At 34.0% G+C, this 24198-nt stretch overlaps 5 protein-coding genes and 1 pseudogene across 9 annotated transcripts; 2 read left to right on the top strand and 4 right to left on the bottom strand.

The window, feature by feature from the left end:
- Positions 1 to 484: 484 nt before the first annotated feature.
- On the bottom strand, positions 485 to 5594 carry LOC108453862 (bZIP transcription factor 16-like). Of its 2 annotated transcripts, none has more exons than XM_017752212.2 (13): positions 5320 to 5594; positions 4797 to 4913; positions 4637 to 4696; positions 4468 to 4545; positions 4216 to 4305; positions 4062 to 4121; positions 3794 to 3963; positions 3148 to 3202; positions 2007 to 2049; positions 1636 to 1916; positions 1305 to 1382; positions 1077 to 1202; positions 485 to 964 (listed from the first exon to the last, which is right to left on the bottom strand). In XM_017752212.2, the coding sequence occupies exons 2-13, from the start codon at positions 4851 to 4853 to the stop codon at positions 860 to 862; spliced, it is 1203 nt and encodes a 400-aa protein (XP_017607701.1). In that variant the 5' UTR covers positions 4854 to 4913; positions 5320 to 5594; the 3' UTR covers positions 485 to 859. The 2 variants fall into 2 exon arrangements, with proteins under 2 accessions (XP_017607701.1, XP_017607702.1); XM_017752213.2 differs by having other exon boundaries at positions 4468 to 4542.
- Positions 5595 to 8780: 3186 nt separating this feature from the next.
- Positions 8781 to 12974, top strand: LOC108453360 (protein IWS1 homolog 1-like). The gene is made up of 11 exons (XM_017751424.2): positions 8781 to 9093; positions 9219 to 9639; positions 10444 to 10563; positions 10756 to 10976; positions 11062 to 11191; positions 11288 to 11350; positions 11420 to 11497; positions 11850 to 11941; positions 12033 to 12095; positions 12178 to 12364; positions 12651 to 12974. The coding sequence occupies exons 1-11, from the start codon at positions 9086 to 9088 to the stop codon at positions 12747 to 12749; spliced, it is 1482 nt and encodes a 493-aa protein (XP_017606913.1). The 5' UTR covers positions 8781 to 9085; the 3' UTR covers positions 12750 to 12974.
- Positions 12975 to 13205: 231 nt separating this feature from the next.
- On the bottom strand, positions 13206 to 14636 carry LOC128279330 (uncharacterized). Its single transcript, XM_053025517.1, has one exon. The coding sequence runs from the start codon at positions 14177 to 14179 to the stop codon at positions 13400 to 13402; it is 780 nt and encodes a 259-aa protein (XP_052881477.1). The 5' UTR covers positions 14180 to 14636; the 3' UTR covers positions 13206 to 13399.
- On the bottom strand, positions 14262 to 16992 carry LOC108451737 (uncharacterized; annotated as a pseudogene).
- Positions 16993 to 17107: 115 nt separating this feature from the next.
- Positions 17108 to 19976, bottom strand: LOC108450723 (vacuolar protein sorting-associated protein 25). The gene is made up of 7 exons (XM_017748472.1): positions 19845 to 19976; positions 19196 to 19285; positions 18382 to 18521; positions 18203 to 18256; positions 18016 to 18104; positions 17838 to 17913; positions 17108 to 17528 (listed from the first exon to the last, which is right to left on the bottom strand). The coding sequence occupies exons 2-7, from the start codon at positions 19252 to 19254 to the stop codon at positions 17407 to 17409; spliced, it is 540 nt and encodes a 179-aa protein (XP_017603961.1). The 5' UTR covers positions 19255 to 19285; positions 19845 to 19976; the 3' UTR covers positions 17108 to 17406.
- Positions 19977 to 21171: 1195 nt separating this feature from the next.
- On the top strand, positions 21172 to 23712 carry LOC108450596 (uncharacterized). 4 transcript variants are annotated; one of them, XM_017748287.2, is made up of 7 exons: positions 21172 to 21288; positions 21618 to 21801; positions 22239 to 22321; positions 22518 to 22580; positions 22739 to 22884; positions 22999 to 23130; positions 23329 to 23712. In XM_017748287.2, the coding sequence occupies exons 2-7, from the start codon at positions 21621 to 21623 to the stop codon at positions 23516 to 23518; spliced, it is 795 nt and encodes a 264-aa protein (XP_017603776.1). In that variant the 5' UTR covers positions 21172 to 21288; positions 21618 to 21620; the 3' UTR covers positions 23519 to 23712. The 4 variants fall into 4 exon arrangements, with proteins under 4 accessions (XP_017603776.1, XP_017603775.1, XP_017603774.1 ...); XM_017748286.2 differs by having other exon boundaries at positions 22736 to 22884; XM_017748285.2 differs by having other exon boundaries at positions 22494 to 22580.
- Positions 23713 to 24198: the final 486 nt, after the last annotated feature.

Genomic DNA, 24198 nt, shown 5'->3' with positions numbered 1-24198 from the left:
TAAAAGAAATTTAATCAAATAACAAAACTGTTAAAAATCATTATTAATCTTTCCTATTCACACCAATCGAAAACTCTTTCTCTCTCTTCTATGGATTATATTTTTTTTCATAAAATAATTTTAAATCTAGTTGATAAGTACTAATTCAGTACACCAATAATCATATCGTTGCTTGAAATTTACTAACCAAACTTTTTCTAAAAAAAATTAACCGTCCAATAAATTAATAAAAACCTTAAAATAATTCAGTGACTTAAATAAAATTTTAGAATGATTTAATAATCATTTTATAACTTTTGAAATCATAATGTTATTAATAATTTAGTCATAGTTTACCTTTTTAACGTATTATCATGTGCTTGATTTTGCTTGCTTGCAATCCTATTTTCAGTTATTCGATTGTACTGACAGGCACAACAATTCCAATGCAATCGAAGGGAATAAAATAAATGTAGTAAAAAGAAAAACTATCATCACCCAACCATTAAAATGAATCATAGTTTATTACACGTTCATCATCAATCATATTTTAACATAAAACAAGCTTGAAAAGGTTTAAAAGAAAAACCTGTGCATACTTACCCTTCTTTCAACAAAGAAAGGTATCACATTCACAACACTTACCCTTTCTTTCAACAAAGAAAGGTATCACATTCACGTACTTATATAGTCTACATACCATCATCATCCTCTTAAGGCTTTGCTTGCAAAAGGCAAGCCAAATCAATGGTGATGGATTATAAGGGATATGGGAACCTAAAAATCTATCAAGGTCAGTTTTGATGATATTTATAACATGTCATGCAGAATAAATATTGTCTTTAGCTAAGCTAAATTTGGTTAAGAGGGTGTATAAATCCTACTGACTACCTTGCACATGCTCTGTTTGTTTATCATTATTTGTGTCTTGGTCATTCCTACTGGAATTTAGATCCTCGTGCCCTGGAATTTCCTTTAGCCTCTCCTGCAATGTTGTAACTGATATTAGAAAGAAGTTTTATTCGAATGGGGTCTCTAAGGACGACATGCTAACAAGGTTAATATTTTTGAAAAGCAAATCAAGAGTGGAATATGACCTTGAGAGAGGTATTCTCTGCGAGAAGTTGCTCATACTCGCTCTTGATACGGTTAGCTTCTGATCTAAGATTGGCATTATCTTCTTTTAAAACTTCAGCGCGCTGAGCCAGCTCATCGCATTCCGCCTGATTCAACAGCAAGAATTTGAGAAAAATAAATTAACATGTGGCTTTCAAATGGAAGATAACCGTAATACAATCCACAATTTCTGAAGGATACTTCATTACCTGCTTGCGCAACCTGGATCTACGAGCGGACTCTCTGTTTGATTGCTTCCTTCTCTGTCTTTTAAGCTCCCTTTCATCCTAAACTCATAAAACCAAAAGAGTTCCAGTTACAAAGTAACCCAAAAAGAAAAAGAGAACCCGAAAAAACAGATCTTACAACATAGGCAGCGTAAGTATGAGACAGTTGATTCGATGAGAAAATCAAGTCCAGCTTAACTTAGATTGAAATTAAACATTACAAAAAATGACGGCAAAGCACTAAACCTCAATCAAAGATATCAAATCTAAGGAGATCTTGAATTTTACTATATTGTTTAGAGAAAGAGAGAACCTGTAGCCATATCTGTGACTGAACACTGTCCCGTGATGCAGGAGTTACTATTCCTCCTGCAACTGGAGTTGGAGGAACCTTCCCACGCATTGCAGGGATGGTAGATGAAGCCGGACTCCCCCAGTAGTCCATCCCAATATGTAAGTTTGTTGTTGGACCAGGAACAGCTGTGGTGGCCACAGCCGTTGATATAGGTACAATGGGCAATCCTGTATTCACCATTGTATTTGGGCCTCCATTCTGAGGACCATGTGCTGAGTTTCCATTCTGAGATGCTTCACCTGTAATACAGACATTGTAGACACTCAGGATACCCAAATGATAATAAAGAAATGAAAAAAGATATGCTATTGACACTATCACTGTCTAACCTTCTCCAGAATCTAGTCTTCCTCCAGACTTCAAATGTGAATCCTACAAATAAGGAAACAAATAAGATTTTACAGCATAAATATGTGAACTCCTGAATTTGGGATAAAAATGAGCCATTGAAAGTTTTCTCATCCTTGGAATAGTTCCAAGAGAAGCTGCAACTGATGGCGAGCTGAAATAGAGATTATTGTCAAATGCCGCTTTAGCATTTCTTCAATAACACAACTGCATGGTATTTTTATGACATATAGAAGACCAATTCAACTTTGTTTCCCATGTGACAGGAATAAATAGAAAATTAATCTGATTAGTTGGCAGGCTAACTCTAACAACATAATACAGAAGCTGCAAGAGGATTTTATGCCATTTAGAGAGTGTGTCTCAACCAATGCTCCTAAAAATTCTGAAGAAGCATTTATGTCAGTCTCTGAGCAACATGCAGGCAGACAAGGTTGAAGCAAGGAATTTTATGTTTTTTTTTTTTTTTTGGGGGGTGGGGTGGGGTATAAAAGAGGATGAAATAATAAATTTGGGGGGAGCCAAAATAGATTTTTACCATCTTTTGAGAAAGAGAATATTGAAGTATCTAGGTATTGGACAAGCCAAGGGGACCAAGGCCCCAGCCTTCGCCCCTGCAGGCAGACATACACTGGGCAACGGACATGATCTTGAACCATAAGTGAAAACCCTAAGATTAATAATGCAAAAAATTTGCCCACTAAGTGGGCACCTACATACAGAATGAGAAGAAATGTGAGCCTCTTTGGCTCTATTAACTTACCTTCATACTTAGGGCAAGCCAATATCGAGAAATACAGAGAGTCCGGTGGCCACAGAATTTAATAGAATCAAATAGATGATGTCAAAAAAATATGATGTATGGCAAAAAGAAAATTGCAAAGAGGAAATCCTTTACCAGGGAAACACCGGTAACATCTCTGAGAACTTATTTGTTGTATCATAGGTCCAGAGTGTAGGGGGAAATAATAGCTATGGTCATAAATTCACAAAATTATAAGTCTTGCCCAGGAATCCACCATTTACGAAGGGTGTTCATGCTCCCCAAGATAGATGAAATACGGAAGCAATTTCAAAATATGAAATTATCACAAAGGAAAAGACAAGAGGCAATGTACTCACATTGTGGGAGTTCTCATCACTGCCTTCACTTGTACCTTCACTGCCACTCTCAGCACTACACATACACAATTATTACACTTTTAGCTAAATTACCTAGAAGGATCATTTTGATAGCAAACACAAGCAATTAGCAAGTTGTTATGCTTAGATGAGTAGGTGCATCTAAAAGTCTAGATATGACTTTGACTACCAACTAAAAGGCTCAAACAAAAAAAGGAAAACAAATGCTTAGTCAAATCATCTTAATTCAGGAGCTCTTCAAGCCACAAAAACAAACAGAACAATTCAAAAACTATTATCATAGAAGTTCGGGGGGGGGGGGGGAAGCCTTACTCTTAAACAAACTTTTCAAATCTTTCTAAATCTTCGTACAACTTAATAAAGGGAGAAGCATGGGAGGTTTATTCAAGAGTGGAGGTAACGAGAGAGCTTCTTTAATAAAGGGTCCTAATGACTTCACAATGAAACCAAGTTGAAACTACTTTGTTTAATAGGCTCTTTTCTTATTATTAAATTCTATTTTAAGACTAAGATATGCAGATCAAGAGTAGCCTTCCGACAAAAAGTCCATGTAATCAACAACAGCACAAACTTTGCAAACAAAATCTATAGAATAATTGGAAAGATCATTTCTTTTCTCCCCTACCTTCTAGAATAAGCTCCATTAGCCGAAGCGCCTGATTCTTTACCGAGATTATTGTTCTTTCCAGTAATCATGTTCAAACTGCCTAAACTCCCTTTTGATCTTTTAATTGGCAATTTTTCCTTCACATCAGAAGGCTTACCATCTGCTTCCATGTTTCCAGGAGTATTTCCCTATATAAAATCTCAAGAATCAGTCCTCTGAAAGAATGTACAAAAAAACATGCCTTCTAAAAGTAAAATCATAAGAAAGAGTAAGATTAAGTGCTCACAGAAGCCTCAACAATGCCGTTAGGAGAAGGCATAGCAAAAGGACTAAAAGGATAAGATCCCTGTCCAAGATTAAACCATGTCATGAAGAAGGCTCCAAATCTCGAGCTATTGTGGCATTAGAAACAAAACTAAGAACAGTGAAAAAGAACAAACTGGAGGAATGGATGGATGCGCATATATTCCACCATGAGGATACATTGCAACATAAGGATGTGGTGGGGTACCATATGGAGGCATAATATGCTGCAAGAAACAAAGAATTACATTAAAGCTTTAATGACCAGCAAATGAAATCATTAAACCAAAGTAGTTAACAGAGCCAACAAATCCTAAAGCTGTAAAACTTAACAATTATAATAATGCACCATCTACCATCCTACAATACCAATTAACAACCATAAATACCTGAACCCCCCACATATATGGGGGAGCTTGAGGAGTCGATGCCAAGAACCCATGTGGAGGAATGGGAGAATATGCCTGCTAGCAAACAACAATCCACATACATAATAATTCAAAAACACGTATGACCTTAATTCCAAAAATAGAAACTGAACACATTTATCTACCAAACCTGAAATCCTGACCAGTCTGCATTTGCTGGACCAGCTGAATTAGTGGTTGAAGATGGCTCCTGAGCACAAATAGAACATTATTATAAACAGAAACCCAACACACACAGACACACTTGTAAGAACAGCTCCAAAATTTTCAAACAATTAACAAAAACATACCTGAGAACTACTAGCAGGAAGTGTTTTAGGCTCCTTCTCTTGTGCGGTTTTATCCATCTCACTGCTACCCACTACTCTATATCCACCAACCAACTATTAAAAAACCCTCAAACCATCCTACAAATATTCAATAGATACTTCCATCAATAATCCGCACTTTCAGATTTATCTAAACCCTATACATATAAGGAATGTCAACACAAAAGAAATCGCAGCTTACTATTTAAAAATAATCCCTTAAAATACATATACCGAATGCATTAGCCCCAATCAAAAAAGAAAATTCCCCATTTACATCACATCAAAAACAGTTAAAATTCCAATATCCAATCCTCTTTTTTATTATATTTCTCAGTAACCAAGCAAATAACAATTAAGAAAAAGATGTAACATGCATCCACGGAAAGAAATAATTAAGAAAAACAAATTGTATTTGATAAAATTTGAAGGCATGCAATATACTGTTGACTACTCCACAAAATTAAGAAACAAATTATAAAAAAAAACGTAAATATTGAATTACCGGTAAAAAAAAACCAAACTGATACAAAAGCCGAGTCTGAGATCCACTGAAAAAGAAGCAAATTTTAGGGAGCTATGGAGCTGAAAATTGCGCGAAGGGAGTTTTTTATTTCGATGGGTGGGGAAGAAGGGTGTAGGTGTCAATCTAGGAAAAGATTAAGGGTGGGATTGGAAGACAACAAATTTCTCATTTGTCCATTCCTTTTTACCTTTTCCAGATGGGAAAATTGTAAAAGATCATGCGATTGATGTTACACGTCGTACGGTAGTGGATTATTACTGGGATTCCCCCTTTCTATTTTCATGACATCGGGAATTCTCTATTTTGTCCTCCAATTTATTTTTTTATGGCTTAATTCAATGGTAAGCCATCAAATCATATCCATTGTTTGATTTAAGTATCTAGTTTTTTTCTCTTATAACCATTCGTTTTTTATTGATCCTTTGTTTTTAATCATTTTTTTTCTAATGGTTAGAAGCTTTTAAATATAATTCTAATTTTTTTAAAAAAATCAATTTTAATAGGTTGGTATTGTTATTTTTAATAATTTTATTTATAATGTTTATGATCTTTTAAATAATTTTTAAATTTTTAAAAGGTCATGATTGAATTTTTTTTTTTTTAATTTGTTACCAAGTTCTTTGAAAATGAAGGTTAGGCGGTATGCGGTAGTAATCCTTCCCTGAAGTGTTGTGTTGGGAGTCCAAATATTTGTTGTGTCAATCGTTGTTTCTATTGTCCAAAGAGTTTTTTAGTCACCTTTTGTTTGGAAGGCTCCGTTGTAGTCGTTGTGATTATTTATGGCATGGTTGATTACTTTTATAGGGTTTCGTTGTGCTTGGGTGAAGCAAATCGCATTTTGATGTTTCCAAATGTGCCAGTCTGAATATCTACCCTCGATTGATAAGATGGTTCGGTTGTCTTGTAACTGTGTATCCAAGAAGCAATCCATTCTCGAATATCTGAGATTTGCAAGACATCGACGTGGACCGACCATGAAATACTGATTCAAATCGGTCTGATTAGGGGCATAGTCGGAATTGATTCATTTTGCTCTGAACAAATAACACAATAAAGGTGAATCGGAATCCGTCATCTTAATAGTTCATCACGGATTGGTTGTAGATTGCGGCAAAGTTTCCAAAAGAATATTATATCTTGTGCGGAATATTAATACGCTATAGTGCCTCCCATTTTATGTTAAACTAGTTGTGAGTGAGTTCTGGGTTACGTTCCTCGATTAACATGTTGTAGGCAGCTTTGACTAAGAACTCGTTCGAAAAACTATGTTTCCACACATACCTGTCATTAACGTCGGTTAAAGAGAAGCTCCTCAAGTGTAATTCATTGGCTCAGTTGTCTCCCAGTCAATTCTGTATAAATTGGGAACACCACCTTTTGTTTTCTATATCCTATATGTTCGTTAATGGAATCACCAACCAATCGAAATTTGGTCCAAGCGTAACGTCTCTATTTGCGGCAATGGTCTAGCACTCAAACATCGGAAGAGATGTTAAGTAAAAAAGTTCAAGTACTTGTTTTTTACGAACTTTGTTACCATCTTTAGGGATACAGTTTCATGCAAAAATACATCTGTTTTTTTCAAATGAGATAAAATGTTACAATTTCCCTCTTGCATGAAAATTCTCAATACATGATGTGTGTTCTAACTTTTTTTAAGCAACCATGTTTTTCATTAAATTAAAACATTTAAATTAATAAAAAATACATTTCTCACTTTATTGTCCCAAACATGAAAAATTATCATGCATAAAATTAGATAAAAATGAAGTGTAAAATAAAGTATATTACAATTTAATTATTTAAATGAGATAGGTGGGTATGCGCTCTTTCTCTCTCGTTATAAGAAATAGTTAAATTTCAATATTGAACTTTATACTTTAAATTCTAATATAATTTCATTACCATGTTTTTATAATGTTATTTAATAGTTCAAATAGTTAATATCGATTGTTGATTTTTTATTAAAATATTACATGGTTATATATAATTTAAATGCCTTAAGAGTCTTAGAAACTAACAAGTGATTTCTTATTCTTCTTTGTTTTTTTCTAAACATTAGAAGAGGATGATCAAATTTCAGATTTTAACTCTATACTATGCGAGACTTGAGATTTAATATATACTTTAATTTTTTTATATAATTTGGTTCCTCCACTTTTATAATGTAATTAGTTAATATTGTTAATTATCTTGATCAAAATGTTAACGTCATTTTTTCTTAAGAACACGACAACAAAAAATCATTTTATCATGATGTGTTTGAAAAATTATTTTAAGAAAAATCTTAATCGATATTTCAATATATTATTTTTAATGTTACATGACTATAAGGTGAATATATTATTATTTTAAATTAAAAAAGTCACACCTATGTTTAATAAAATAATGAATTTTAATTTCAAAAATAAAGAAACTAAATTCACGAAACTAAATTCACGAAAGCATGGGAGTGAACCGTATTAGTATATTTTAATTACAATATCTTAATTTTTATAAAATATTATAAAATAAGAAAAATGGTAAATTACATCGATAGTCACCCAAGTATTTAACTTTTCTTTTTGATCACTAATTGTTAAATTCTTGATGGGAAGATAACTTGGTAGCTTCTAAAATTAGCATAATAGCAACTTTAACTCTCAATATTTATACACCGTGTCAAATTAACATTAATTATTAAAAAATTTATCTCTCAATATTTACAAATTGTGTAATATGGTCTTTTTATATATATAATTTTGTTTATTTTTTGTGATAATGAGGTTTAATTTTAAAAGAATAAGAAAATATGAAAACTGTTATATTGGATTTTGTGTGTTCACATTTTTATATATTTTCGATCAAGTTAACTTGATAATTTTTTTAGCTTTTCATGTGAATGGATCACAAAAAAAAAACCAAATTATATGATGTTTAAATGTTGAGAATTAAATTTTTAAAATCAAGACTAAATTGATACAATATATAAATATTGAGTATTAAACTTCCTATTATACTAATTTTAAAAGTTGTCATATATAATCTAATTATTACTATTGATGTAGTTTACCCATAAAAATAGGGATAAATTTGAAAACAATACATGAACTATAGTTTAATGTGTAATTGTATACATAAACTTTGGTTTTATATAATTTTATATACGAAAATTTGATTTAATCAAATTTTTGTAAATTATTAACACAATTATTGATATAACAGTATTTTATGTTTATATATTGCAATAATAAATAATTATATTTATCTAATATCAAAATAAATTAATGTACTTATTTTTTTAACGTGTATGATTAAAATAAAATAAATATTTTAAGTATATATTTAAACTAAAATTAGAGTTTTATGTGTATAATTGTCTCAAATTAATGTGTATAATTATACTTTAAATTAAAATTGAAGTATAAATTTGAGATTTATAAAAAAAAAAAAACCACCGGCTCCGCCGTTGGATACGTTTACAAAGTGACAAACAATAAGACGTAAACCAAACGTTGGATCCGAAAGACCGAACGGGTTATACCAAAATTGAAAGGAGTCCGTTCCATTTGGGCCGGATGTACGAGTGGACCGACTTGGCGGGTGAAAAAAGAAATACTAATGAAAATTTAGTTCATCCCCCCGCTCAGCTAAATTACTTCTTCTTCCCTGTTGCTCCATTCATATCCTAAACAGAAAATATTGGGAAAAAATCCCATAAAATTAAATAAATTCAAATTTTAGCTTGTGATTGATCGCCATCGTCATGGATTCGTAAGCTTTTCTTTTTTTTTTCATTTTTATTTATATGTTCAATTAAGGGCTTAACTTTTTTTTATTGAAAGTTTTTTATATAAAATACTTAGGGTTTGTACATGGTGATTATTTTGTTTTTTTAGTTATCGTGACGAGGAAGGAGAGCCGATTGTGGATTACGATGACATTCAGTCGGATCCTGGTTCACCGGAGCCGCGGCAAGATCTTCTCGATGACTTTGAGGATGAAGTGGAAAATTGGGGCCAACGAGAGCGATCGCAGACGCCGGCTTATGATACCGATAAGGTTGGGAAGCCGAGGAAAAGGCTGGTCAAGAAAGGAGGATCTACGGGAAAAGAGAGTATGGATGCTCCCGAGTTGTTAGATGAAGGTGAAGAGGGCAATTTTTGGAGGGGAGGATCGGATTCAGATGCGAAGAAGAGGAAGAAAAAGGAGAAGAAGCTCAAGGACAAACATTATGGTGGTGCTACTGAGAAAGGAACTGTTAAAAAGTTGGGGAAGTCTGAGGAAGTAAATGAGATGTGGGAATGGGTTAATCCTGAGGTATTTCTCTCTCTCTCTCTCTTTTCTTTTGGGTTATTGAACTATTGATTGATGTTTGATTGAATTTGTGGTTTTGGAAATCTGGGTTCTCATTTTTTGGATTTACAATGGGTTCTGTTGCATAAAAAGAGATAAACTAACGTTGTAGTTGTTTACTCATTGAAGTTAAATTCCTAAATTGTGTGCTGAAATTTGGAATCAGTGAAATATTTATTGGTTTGTACTGATTTTAAGCTCAAAGTTTGGTTATGAAGTAAAGCAAAAAAGGAGAAAAACAACGAGTTCGGTTGCTACTTTTCTTTCTTTTTAACTTTATTTTATTAGAGGAGAATTTTGTGATATGTAGTCTCTGTGTAAATACCCCAAGATTAAGTTGTGTTATTTGATTAATTTTAATGGAGAATTGAGCCTTCTCTTTATTGCTGTTGGAAAACAAAACTTTTTGTGAGCATGCTAAAACAGTTTTTAAATTTAACCTTTCAGTTCATAGATTAAAGGACATAATAGTTTTGCATTTCAACCATAATATGTTCACTAGCTTAAGTATCTTTTTTGAAATATTGGCTTCAGGTCTCATCATTTCATTTTTTGAACAAATTACAAAACAATTTTATTCGTTATGTGATCCGCATAACTAATTGATGGTTCTGTTTCTCTTCTCTATGCTTCTATTTGATTATGTATGAAGTGGCCTACTAAGATAAGCTTGTTGATGTGATCACATTTCTTCTTTAAAATTTAATGATATAAGGTCAAAGGCTAACCAAAATTTTTCTTTGATTATCTGTCTCTGAACTGGAATAGAATGATCAAGAAGGTACTAGGACTATGGATGATGACGATTTCATAGATGACAGTGGTGTCAACCCGGAAGATAGATATGGGAGTGACAATGAAGCAAGGTCACCTGGTGCTGCCCCACAGGTTGTCAATCTTTGTGTATGACTTTCTTGTATGTTTGTCTTCGTGTTGATAAAGAGTTCTAGGAAACTGAGTTTGCCATGATATTTGTAGGTTTATGTACTTCAAAATTCAAATCCAAATTCATTGGTTGCTTAAAATATGTTATGAAGGGTTTTTAAAATAGTTTTTTGGTTCACTTCTATGATCTTTTAGGCAGAGGAAGATGATGAGGATCCAGAGATTAAGGAGTTATTTAAGATGGGTAAAAAAAGGAAGAAGAATGAGAAAAGTCCAGCAGAAATTGCATTGCTAGTTGAGAGTGTCATGGCAGAGCTTGAGGTAACTGCTGAAGAAGATGCAGAGCTTAATAGACAAGGGAAGCCAGCAATTAATAAACTCAAGAAGTTACCACTTCTTACTGAGGTTCTCTCAAAGTAAGCTGCTTGTCACGTTGATATGCTTTGCTTGTATTTATCAAGAAATGATCCTTCTCATTCTTTTTAATTACTCTTTATGCAGGAAGCAACTTCAACCAGAATTCTTAGATCATGGGGTTTTAACCTTGTTGAAAAATTGGCTTGAACCCCTTCCTGATGGAAGCTTACCAAATATAAATATCCGTGCAGCTGTTTTGCAGATTTTAACTGATGTATAAACTGGCATTATTTCTATTTCTGCTTGTGTAATAATTATCACCGCCTTGTTATTCTGTTGCATGAAAACTGAAATGTTGTTATCCATGCAGTTTCCAATTGATTTAGAGCAGCATGATAGAAGGGAGCAGCTAAAGAAAAGTGGTCTTGGAAAGGTAAGAAACTTTTTTATTTCAAAGCATGTTTGGGTTTTGATTCTCTTCACTCCCAAATTTTATGGGCAGGTCATTATGTTCTTATCAAAATCTGATGAGGAAACTACGTCCAACAGGAAACTTGCTAAGGAATTGGTTGATAAATGGGTAATCTTCTGGTTTAAGCTCCTGTTCTTTATATTCTAAAGATTTACCTACATCCTTCTTATCGTCTTTGGATCTGTATCCGCAAACTGTCATGGTTTGTGGCCTTTACTTTTTATCCTTTTTATGCTTTAGTATGTTGACTTAAGAGTATGGTTTTGATTGGTGATTTTTTAGTGCTTGGGAATTGTGATTTCAGTGAAAAACATAGGCTTATTTTAATATATATATTTTGTATGTTAACTTTACATTTCTCAGGATGTCTTAAATGGCTTCTTTTATGGATAGCAATGGAATTATTTTCTGTCCAGCTGTACTAAGTCTCTTCTTATTAATAATTTTGAACATAATCCAGAGTAGACCAATCTTTAATAAGAGCACTAGGTTTGAAGACATGAGAAATGTTGAGGATGATAGAGTTCCCTTGCGAAGGCCATCTGTGAAAAGGTACCCTTTTAGTCAGTTTTATGCAAAATATGGTGTCGGATGGGTTTTTGTAATGTGGTTTCTTATTAATTTTTCTAAAATTCTTTTGTAGGCCCACAAATAGAGCTGCATCAATGGAATCTAGAGATGGTGATTTTGATTTGGATATTTCTCGGTAAGATGTAACCTAACATTTGGTTTAACATCATTGTTCTGATGATCTGTGCTATTGACTATTGTTGACCATAAAATTACAGGGACCACAAGTCTGGTAGATCATCGTCAGGTCAAAATGCTTCCAGGTCTGAATCTTCTTCAAGGCTACATGCTTCAAGGCCAGATGCAACACCAATGGATTTTGTTGTGCGTCCGCAATCTAAGATTGATCCAGATGAAATTAGAGCTCGTGCAAAACAAGTTGTACAAGATCAGCGTCGTTTAAAGGTTCAGCTTCTCTCTTTAGTATTAAATTAAGTTGGTTTTATTATTCGGAGAAGGTTCCTTGGTTAGCAAAACTGAAGGGGATAGTTATCTTAAATTGTTCCTTTAGCAGTCAGAACCCCTAATATGGTGATACCCTCTTAAATTGTTCATCTTAAATCAAATGTTAAACCAAAAGTTTCATTGTGGTATAAAACGAATGAGCTGCAACAAGCATTCCTAAATCCTGACGCCCTTTATTCTTTTTTCTCTACATTTTCTGATCGAATTTAAACTTGTATCATGGCAGATGAATAAGAAGTTGCAGCAGTTGAAAGCCCCGAAAAAGAAGCAGCTGCAGGCATCTAAACTTAGTGTTGAGGGTCGTGGTATGCTTAAGTACCTGTAAATGATAATCCACAGTCCAGATACCCAAACTATAAGCTCTCTATTTCGCAGAAGAAACCTCCTTTGAAGCAAATGTTTCTGTTTTACTTATCCAATTGATTCCAATCATTCAGAAGGGATTAACGGTGGGACTATCATGATGTTTCATTAATTCTGTCTTGGGAAAATACCTTCACTGCAGTTCAAATAAATATGGTATAATGTTTCAAGTGCATGCTTGCGTTAATATGGTAATTGATTTGATTTCTTTGTTTTTTTGTTCGACACACCTCCTTATACAACTTGACTGGTATCTTGGTAACATCGGCTTCTAGCTTCATATTTATATATATGCATGTAATTCATCATATATATATGTATGTATTTCATTGTTGAGTTGCGAGACAATCAATGGCTTGGCTTCACTTTTCTAGATGTTGGTCTTTCAAATTTATCCTGAAATTAATGTTGACGTATATGGGAATTCTCCTCTGGAACAAATTTATTTGCAGGTGTAGCAAGTTGAAACATATTGTTCAGTAAAATCCCTCCTTGTAGGTTGCAATGTTGCTTCTCAAATGCTTCAAGCAATGAGATTTAAGATATTATTGGACAATGTTTTCAAATAGAGGTCCCACAGCATATGCTGGCTCATAGAAACAATTTTGATGATCATCTTAATCTTGATAATCTTTTCCATTTTCTATTCTTCTCCTGCAGATTGCTCTTGGAAGTAGATGGAAGAGCTGGAAAAGATGCCGGTATACCAACAAATTTCCTGCCCTTCTTAGAAATCCATTTCAATGGCATATTGTTAACCACAATGCCAATATCATTTGAGCTGTTCAGTTCAACAAGTTGTTTGATTTGATCAAGCATCTGGTGGCTCCAGGCAGCCGACTCATCTAATATGATCGAATCATCCATTGGTTTCTTCCAAAGATCCATCAGTATCTCTCTGAACGATCGAGAAGACATGGAAGGTTCGCAGGCTTTATCATTGTCACACATCATATTGACCTTAATGACATGCTTGCAAAAATTTCCTTGCATTGACCATGCACAGTCACAGAAGCCAAATTCTGATCCAGGATTCCATACTATGTGTGTAATGCTGCTGCCTTTCAGACTTGCTACCTTTGCAAATAGGTTATACTTATCATCCAAGGTAACAGCAGAATCGGGAATTTGCAGTGCCCGGTGCCAAGACGTAGATGCAATGTATTCTTCGTTAACATTCTGGAAGGAATTACTTTCATCTGCATAACGATTGAGCCAATATGTTGAATGCAACTCCGTTGTCAGCTTGTGCACTAACCAGTCAACTCTTAGAAGTGCACCGAGATGTGAATCATCAAACAATTTTGTTTTCAGCTTCACATGGTAAGCTTCTATGGCACCAGATGCCTCCTGGCTTGCAAGTGGAAAACTTTTCAATGTTAAAAGCCACATTTCTGGTCAAGCAGACATAGACAACATCAGTACTAGACATGAAACCTTGATTATTTGTGCATTGAGCTACAGTGAGAGAGAACTAACCAATCTTAGGCATCCAAGAGGATCTGAAATAATCTACAAAGGCAGTTTGATCAACAAAATCCTGAATGCTTTCTTCCAATGCGACGGAAGTATTTACGCTGTCCCAAGTGTCATAAACTATTTTGCCTAGGCGCTTAAAGATTTCCCGTTGAACTTCGATATTGGAACATTTCTTAACAACATTCCTCAACCAAGAACTACGAAGACGCCAAAGAGAGAACAGGATAGGACAGCAAAATGTGTTCCTGATCCATCAGACAAAACAGGAGTAAGAGATCTACTCAGTTCAGACAAAATCTTAAAGCAAAGTCTCTTGCCTTGTGGGATCCATTTCCATGGCTGCATTGTCAATCACGAAACCGTTGACCTTCCATCCACGTTCTATGCTCTGAGCTCGATCAAACAAGGCTTTTGTCCATTTAGACATATCTGACTTCACGACACTGGGTGTAATGATCCATGCAACAGGTAATGCATGGTGTCTTGAATCAAAGACAAGAAGTGTGCATAGGGGGTACTGCATTCAGAAACATTATCATGCAAGTTCCAGATCGAATAGCTTTATGAACACTGAGCAGACATAAATTGATAGAGTTATTACCTTGAGTTTTTTAATACCAAAAAGTCGAATCAGCTGCAACGAGATTGTGACGGCCAAAACGAACCATCTGTTGCAACTGCCATTCTGTTTGGATCCCGAGAATGAAAGGATCCATCTCGGAAGCATCCTGATAGAAGAATATAGATTTCTTATTGCGTTCAACCCACATCCGAATGCTAGCTTGATCATCTCTATCTAACTCGTGTGTGGATCTTTTAATGATCATCCCAAGTTTGCGGACATATTCAGAAGCAAGTGTATCGAATGTTACATCGGAACCACAGTATTGTTGAATGCATTCAATGTGTTTCTCGAGTACGTTTTCTTCAGGAATACCCTGATAGATCATAGACATTGTTTTCTGTTGAATCTAATTGGAAATATATGGAATTTTCTTTGCACCGGGGCCAATGGCATCTTTGTCAAGAGGGCCATGGCAAACGAAACCGGATTTGTTTATGTGACATCTCACGTTGTAAATAATAAGCGCAAATGACGGTCGAGTGTAAAGACGTTTGACAACAAAATGGCATCCTCGCATGGATTGAGGTCTAGCAGCTCGATTTCGGGTGTTTAGACGATATTTTCTACTAGGTAAACTACCACCACCTTCCCCATAGTTTTCAGGACCAAAGGAACACCAATATCTTTACATATAAAATAGAAAATGTAAGAAATCTTATGGAACAAAATGGTAAACACTGTTAAGCATGGTTCAAAAACTTACAATTTATATTCCAAATATTCATCATTTTTGTACTCCTTTAAACTACCCTTTGATCGTTTACGTACCCTTTCTATATGGAATCGCGTCGGGCATTCCACATTGCAGCATTCTCCGATTATAAAATCATCGACTCGAGTGCAAGGAATGAGTGCTACATCATCTTGGTGCTCAACTGTGCCGAACTTTTTCCAAGTCAGATCCGCAGAAGAGAACTCCGCTTGTGGATCTTGTACTGGTATATCGAGTATCGATTTGACTATCTCCATAGACTTCTGCTCATCAGTATACCCGCAAAATGGTCTTAAAGCCCCAAAAAATTTGTACTTCAAATGGTCTTAAAACATTCAATGTTAGACTAATGATAATGAACCAAAATCATATCTAACTTTCACATCAAATCAAAAGCAAAGTTTTGATTTTTTTTTCCCGGAGTACAGGGATGGAGATATATCAAAATACGAAAGCAAAAGGAAAAAAGGGTCATAGGCAAGTTTCACAATGATAGTTCAACCAAAATTCATTTTTGCTCATCAATTGTTAAGAGTAGAAAGATAATACCTTTGGAGCAAAGGCAGGCTAGCAAAAACTGGGTTTTAGTCCTTTCAGGATCAAGTCCTATTTTAAGCTTGCAAAAATGGAAATGGCAAGGATGAAGGTTTTAGAGGAAAGGATGAAGGTTTTTTTTGGCAAATTGCGAGAGAAGGAAAGGAAGTACAGGGTACTGGTACAGTACTATGAAGGAGGCCGTTGGGACCTGTTTTTGGCGTATAGCAATTACAATCTCATGTTCCATTTTCATTTGCAATTGCTATAGCTATAGCTACCTATATATGTTTTCATTTTCATTTGGATCATTTAGATTTACCAAGTTTTTTTTAGTGAAATTTTATTATTTTAGGCATTAATGAGAGACTAATTGCAAGGAATCACATTTCATTTTCTGCTATTACTTTTCCTTTTGTCACGAAGAAGGTCATTGAACTACGAAGTCCACAAATGGGACCAGAACACAAACCAGAACAAACTGGGCGAAAAACACAAGGCAACCCTACCAAGTCTAGACTAATCGTTCTACTAATGGAATTGAGGGGAGGGAAGGATCATCATGATACAAGGATTCAGCCATTTATACAATAAATCGTATAAATGCGGATAATCCCGCCTACCCGATGGGCCCCTCAATTCCACTAATTAGTCAGCATAAGCAAGGAAGATAACATTAAGCACAAACGATTAAGAAACAAACAAATCGGGAGAAACCCGAAAACAAAACATGACCAAAAGGCCCAGGCAAAGGACCACGGAGAAGCCTAGCAAAACTAAGTCCACCACCAAGGGAAGAACTCCACAGGAACGACCACATCCCCAACTGTGGGGCAAGGCACCAGTAGGCCATCATCACCAATAATTGTCACAGACACCACCGGAAGGAAGGAGCAGGCCACACCCAACCAAAAAACACACATATAGAGAGCAGTGGAGCAAAAATAGGCCAAGCATCGGGAGAGCAAAGTGAGAAAAAAGGAGATCTGTTTCTGCTATTAATTGATTCTTACAATAAAAGAAGAGTGTGTATTTAGTTCAAATCAAATGCCCTGAAAAACTTGTCGGTTCTTATTGTACATCTTCAGAAAAAGGAAAACAAAAATGACACTGATGGCTCCAGTCTAGTACCAGGGTAAAGTTGAGTAAAAATTCCATCAGGTTTGGTTTTTCAACACATCCGGTTACTGACAGGCTGCTGGTGATTAAAGTTCTGATGATCAATAGGCAAAATGTTGCCTTGCCTCTGAAAGCCAATTCGATAAATAATTATACAGAGAATTTTACACCTTCATCATCAGTTGAAGTTCCCTTAAAAATTGCAAGCTTTCCCTTATGTTCTAGTAATTTCAAAGCTCGCACTAGAATCGTCCGGTCTATTCCCTGAAGCTCTGTGGGAAAAATCAGAGAGTGAAATTGCAATCAGTAGCTTGTAACATTTACAAGAGTTTTGGATCATGAAATGTGTTTATGGATGCATATGGATTATGATACATGCTCTTATTACCTTTTCCAGATGGAGTTTGCAAACCATAAAAAATAAAAAAAGGCTTTGCTGAATTTGAATGACATAGATTCTTTCTAAATGAATGCTTGCAAGAAGTTAAAGCACCATCCATGGAAGCTTGATTTTTGGGGAATATGCAGTATATAGATACACCAGGAAAATCCAGAAGCCATGTAAAGATATGTATATTTACCTGTCCCTCGAGATTCAATTCCCGATCGTATTTCCTCAACTGTCATAACACTGTCCTCGAAGCCGTTATCTTTCACCTTAAAACATACACAAATATGTATCAGAAATTAATATTTAGAAGAAACCATGTAAAACTAAGAATTTATGACCAAATAGTTGAAGAACCAAGATTAACTCACAAAATTCACAATAATGTCAGCCCATTCTTGAATTCGGTGCCAAAGGATAAGGCAATTCCTACGTCCTTTATCCAACCATTCTGCACGCCCTGTTGCATCACAGACAAAAAAATTCAGAGCTTCCAATGAATTAAGGATGCTGAACTATATACACTTGTATTAGTTAACCAGCAGAACCAGTAAAGACCTTCTGCAACCAACGCCGAGAGGAATGCTTCCCTAGCTTCGTGACTGAGCGTGCCTGAAAAAGAGCAAAAAAGTTATCTTCATATATATGTACTACTCATGACCACAAACAAATGCACCATACAGTTTGAGAACTCTAATTAGATGGCTTAATCAGAACTTAAGAGAAACAGTTCTTACGTTCTATCACAGAATTTGAGAACAGAGGAAATTCTTCCTCAAGCCTAATTACGAATATCTTCTGAGTTCTGCAGTAATCCAGAATCAGTTCCTTCCAAAGTTGTATTTGCTTCTCGCGAGTCTCCCTCACTGGCTGCAAACTGCATATAAATCAATCCCAATCCTTGAAAAGCTCGTTAACAATTCAGGTGAAATAAAACGACAAAGATGGTGACAATGGTGAAACTTTTCTAGAGACAAGTTTTCAGCTCCACTTCCATATCATGTTCTGGTACACATTAAAGAGTAAGAAATATTAAGGCTCCGTCCGGAATATACTTTTTGTGTTATTATTATTGTTATTATTTATCTATTGCATTTAGATCAATTCTTTATGAAAAAATCAAATAAGCAAAAGCATGAAACGAAGGAGCCTAGCATGTAACGATGCAATTTGTTATAAGCAAGTATCCAACTTATCTTCACAGGTAAGGAACAATATTTTCCATGATGTTTCATAGAGAAGATTGAAGTAGATGTTGTCAACCGAAGAAATATTATATATATTGAAACATCGACATTCATCTGATTTGTTAGAGTGCTCACTATTAATTCCGGTTACCAAGGTTCAATCTCTAGTAACCTCAAATACTATATATATTATATGGAGACAGACGCCCATATATTCGAACTAAATTATCAAGCATACTTCACAGGTGAAGATCAATCTTCTTCATTTCATAAAATGAGCGACTAAAAGGAACAATAAGTCATTGAATGTTCTGCTAGAATGTGAATAAAGCAAAACACTGAAATGAAAAATCGAGGAGAATACGTGAAGTATGGAGGGTAATTGAAAAAGTGGGGAAGCTTAAAATCACCCAATTTCTGCATCTCTATCGGCGTTCCTTCTCAGTAGACGATGCTGCGTAAAAAAAAAAAAAATCAGTAATTGAAAGGAAAAGGAATGAGGTGAAAATTTAGCTGAATTACATTAACAAAACAAGTCATAACAATACAAAGGTTATCAACAAATCCATAACTAAGAAGACAAAGGTAAAATCAACAAACAAAGATAAAAGAAACAAGAAAAACAGAGAAGACCAATAGTGAAATCCACTAGATAAATTGAAAATTAGCAGCAAGATTATGAAAGGCGATTAGGAAGTAAGATATTTGATAACATAACATGGAGTTTCCTTAGAACAATCACATCACCTTGAAAGAATCTCATCTTATAAAAACTGCAAAACCACGGGCAAATACCCACTAATATACTAATAATTAAAAGCTTATTAATTACCTAAGAATGAAATAAACTGCTACTACTAATAAAAATAACAAAAAGATGCAGCTTATAAAGGATTCAAAGAAGCAACTTGATTTGCTTTTTGGATTCAAATAAATTCACAAATTTGAAGTTTCTAACAGTATGGGGTTCTCCAAAATTGGATATTGAAAAAAGTAAAAGGGAGAAATTATGCCTGATCGGAGAGAAAAAGTTTTCAGCTTTCAATTCCAAATTTCGGACTCTTTTGATTTTTTTTTTTTTTTGCGAATGTCCTTTTCTTTATGTTCTTCGTACTTCTTAGCTCCGCGGCTTAACAAAATTGGTTAATTTCATCAAACATACCAATCTATTGCTTATATTCTAAATTAGTCTCTAAATTTTAAAATATTCTAATTGAGTCTTTAAAATATCTGTACTGTATCCATCTACAGTTTCCTCATCCTAAAAGTGTTAAATGTTACTTCCCACCATGATTTTCAGAATTAAATCAGATAAATTGGTTGAATTGAAAATTAATAGCCTAATTAATTTAATAAGTGATATATAATCAAAAATAGAGATAATCCTTTTAAATTCATAAAATTTAAGAATGAAAAAAAATTAAAGTTTAGAAATATCAAAGAAATTTTTAAATTTATCTTTTAAAATAATTTGAAATTTTTAATTGTGTTTTGTTAATTTTTCTTTACTTTTAGACTTTTTCTTATTCTATTTTTAATGGTTTTAATATATTTTTATGAATATTTTTAATTATTTTTAATTTATTAATTTTAATTTTCTTCAAAGTGGTTGAACCATCATAGTTACAACTGATTTGGATATTGGTTTTGAGTTTTATAAATTAGTTTAAATTTAATTAGAATATATTTATAATATGTGGATCTAATTATTAATATGTATGTATTTATCGAATAGATAACTCGGATATAATGTATTAGAAACATATAGTCTCAAATATCAATAAATTTATAAGGCTATGTATCTAAACTATCGATACAAATAGGTTAACACATGTTTATAATTTGAATATCGTATCTTAAATATGCTTTATATGATATTTGTGTGATGATTTAACTTACAAGTTAATGGTTAAGTTGGCAAAAGAACTTATTGACATTTGATAAGGTTAGAGGTCTGAACTCGCAATAGTTTATACATTGGGGTTTAAATTTTTTTAAGTTAGTCATGAAATTTTATTGAAAACTCTAAAATTCACGCTTAATTTGAGAATAATTGTCAAGTTTAAAGATTAATTTGAACAAAAAAAAGTTCAAATCTCAATACGAGGATACTTACTTAATCAACTAACTTAGACCAAACAAAAGTTCAGGCCTGTGTTTAGAGTTGTTGCCAAGTTTATGCTCCAAATAGTGATTTAATCTTATTTGATATAACACTAATACATTAAGGACTCAATTAGAACATATTGAAGTTTAGAAACCAATTTAGAATATGACTATATTTTGAGGATTTCTTATGAATTAACCCATAACAATACCACTCCTTTTAATTTTAATTTTGCCTCGAACAGTATCTACTTGTTTCTTCCATCACTCTTCAGGCTCTTCTGGAGAAAAAGAACCAAAAAAAAAAAAAAAGCATTTCTCTTTTCTCTGTAGAAGATAGATACGTTAAAGGTACGCAAATTACACTCTGATATTTGAATTCATTAGCTTAAATTTGTGGGTTTATAGTTAAAGTTGGGATTTTTCTCTAATCTTAAACGAAAATTTGCTCCATTTGAGATTTGGGTTTTGTTTCTGAACTCTTTAAAAATGTTTCGAAATCATGATTTGGCTTTATTTTCTTACTGAATCAAAAGTTTTGACTAAAAAGTTTCTATGTCTTTCATTTTCTTTTCGATTTTCTAGTTACAAGAGAAAACGGCACTTATTCAAAAGGGGACTGATATTGAATCTGGGTTTAGATTTCTAAGCTTTTATATCTCATAGAACTTGAAATTCAGGCTATGGAAGGGTTGGAACAGTGGAAAGATCAATTAGAGCAGTTGAAGAGTCAAATGGAGCCATGGAAGAATCAGTTGGAGAAATGTTTGCATGAAGCCATTGAGTATTTGAATCAAATACCCCCTGTTCAATTATATGCTGCTATTGCTGTCTTGCTGATTTCTACCCTCTTGCTTTTGTCCAGTAAGTATAAATGTTGTTCGTATTATTTATCGAAGAATTAGTTTTTCATTAGTTTTTAGATTTTTTCCCTTAAAATCTTGGTTTGTATGCATTTTAGAATTTGAAATATTATTCTTTTAACCACAAAATAAGTTGTAATTATAACATTTTTTATCAAGAATATGTTTTTTATAATGTATGCAGTGAAATTGTATTGTTTTTATGATGTTAAAATAATGATTGTTTGATTCATTTAGTTGCTTAAATCATGATCATTTAGATTGAATATTGTAGAATCCTATTAGATTGCAATGGTGCCAAGGGCAATATCTTTATATGATTTCGCATTCTATTAAGTATTGTGTTTTGGGGCAGTATTCTGGATAAATTTGGTCGCTTATTGGAGTGTACACTTTGAGTTATATGTGCTTACATTTTGTGCATTCTTTGTCTTGCAGTTCGCTTGTTCAAACGCGCAAAATCTAATACCATTATACTCACTGGCCTTAGTGGAAGTGGTAAAACTGTTCTTTTCTATCAGGTATGAAATGCCATTACTTGGTTCATTGTGCATGTTTATTCCAATTTAAGCTAATTATCTTGTTGTGGTTGCCAATTGCCAAATATATGATATGCTACATAAGTGTGCATTTTGTTAGAAGGCATAGTGATGCAATGTTGTCATAACTTTCTTGAAATCGTTTGCATGTCAGCTTCGTGATGGTTCTGTGCATCAGGGTACCATTACATCTATGGAGCCAAATGAGAGCACTATCGTGCTAAATTCTGATAGTAATAAGGTAGTTGACCTTAATCCAGGTTTCTGAACTAGTTTTACTTTCTTGGTTTTCGTACTAACTATCTTACTTCATTCTCTTGTAGTCAATTTTACGTTTGGATCATTCTCTTAAATTGAACCGACTCTAACCATTCCTTTTTTATCTATTCTTGAAAGAAGCGTAAAAGCAAGCCTGTCCATATTGTTGATATACCCGGGCATTCTCGTCTGCGTCCCAAACTGGATGAGTTCTTACCTCGAGCAGCTGGCATTGTGTTTGTTGTTGATTCTTTGGAGTTCTTACCGAACTGCCGTTTAGCTTCAGAGTAAGAATAAGCTAGAAGGATGCACACACTTCACCTGCAAGTCTCTTCTTTCTCCGTTTTCCCCCACCCCATTTCTGATTACCGAAAAGGAATTGGATGCAATGTTGCTTGTAGGTATCTGTATGATATTCTGACTAAGGCCAGTGTGGTCAAGAAGAAAATTCCAGTTCTCATCTGCTGTAACAAAAACGATAAAGTGACTGCTCATACCAAGGAGTTCATCAGAAAGCAAATGGAAAAGGAAATGTATGACCCCGAGTACATTTGTCCTACATGTTTCTATTTTTCTTAAGCATTTTCTTTTGCAATATCCCTAATTAGATAACGTACTATTACTTTCAATAGATAGAAACTTACAAGGTCCTACTTACATAAACACGTGTATCTGTTCCATTCATTCTTCCTAATTTGTACTTAAATTTATCTACTTTTACCATTTTGTAGTGATAAACTGCGGGCATCGAGAAGTGCAATATCAGCAGCTGATATTTCAAATGACTTCACTCTGGGGGTACCTGAAGAACCATTTACATTCTCTCAGTGTAGAAACAAAGTTACGGTCGCAGAATCTTCTGGTTTAACTGGTGAGGTTGGTCAAGTAGAACAGTTTATCTGGGAATGTGTAAAGCCCTAGGCTAAATCAGTCTTCTTTCTTTTTTATTGTAAACCTGTTTAAAAAGCTGGTTTGATTATTTCATCTCGAACATTGACCGAGTTTAGGAAAATGAGTCTAGGAAAACTGGTGAATTAGTAAGAGAACTGCTGATTTGCAAAAGTGTTGTGATGAGAATTGTGATTAGGAAAATGATTATCATACTTTGTGTTAAATTATTTTATCAACTGCCAATATCTTTAACTGTATCTAAGCTCAGGAGAATCTCCTTCATGAATTAATTTCCATGCTCTCTAGATTTTAAGAACATGTTGAACAAACACTTCACACACACACTTGGCAAAACTTTGCCTTGATCTTTAGTCTAAATCCAATAACACAGGCTACAACACCATCACCATGCACTGTTCTTGGTTCCATTCATTAGATTGGTAGACTGTTGAAAGGTTAAAGCTATTCTTTTTCTGCATTTGTGGAAGTAATTACGATCTCTTATGATAATCCGATATTCATAGGTGATGGATATTTGTCTTGTTTGGCATATGATATGATAGTCATTTACATGGAGGTTCTTGTATGAGGAATTGGATTGTATTTTACCCTCTTTACTTAAAAAATGGGAAAAATAATCTTTGTACACCAGATCAAAGAGCAAATTGGTCATTCTGTTAAAATATTTATCCATTTTTACTGATATTTTG

Source organism: Gossypium arboreum, chromosome 1, assembly GCF_025698485.1.
Source record: "Gossypium arboreum isolate Shixiya-1 chromosome 1, ASM2569848v2, whole genome shotgun sequence".
In the NCBI taxonomy this organism is placed as follows: Eukaryota; Viridiplantae; Streptophyta; class Magnoliopsida; order Malvales; family Malvaceae; genus Gossypium; species Gossypium arboreum.
This window is presented reverse-complemented; position numbering and strand designations above follow the sequence as displayed.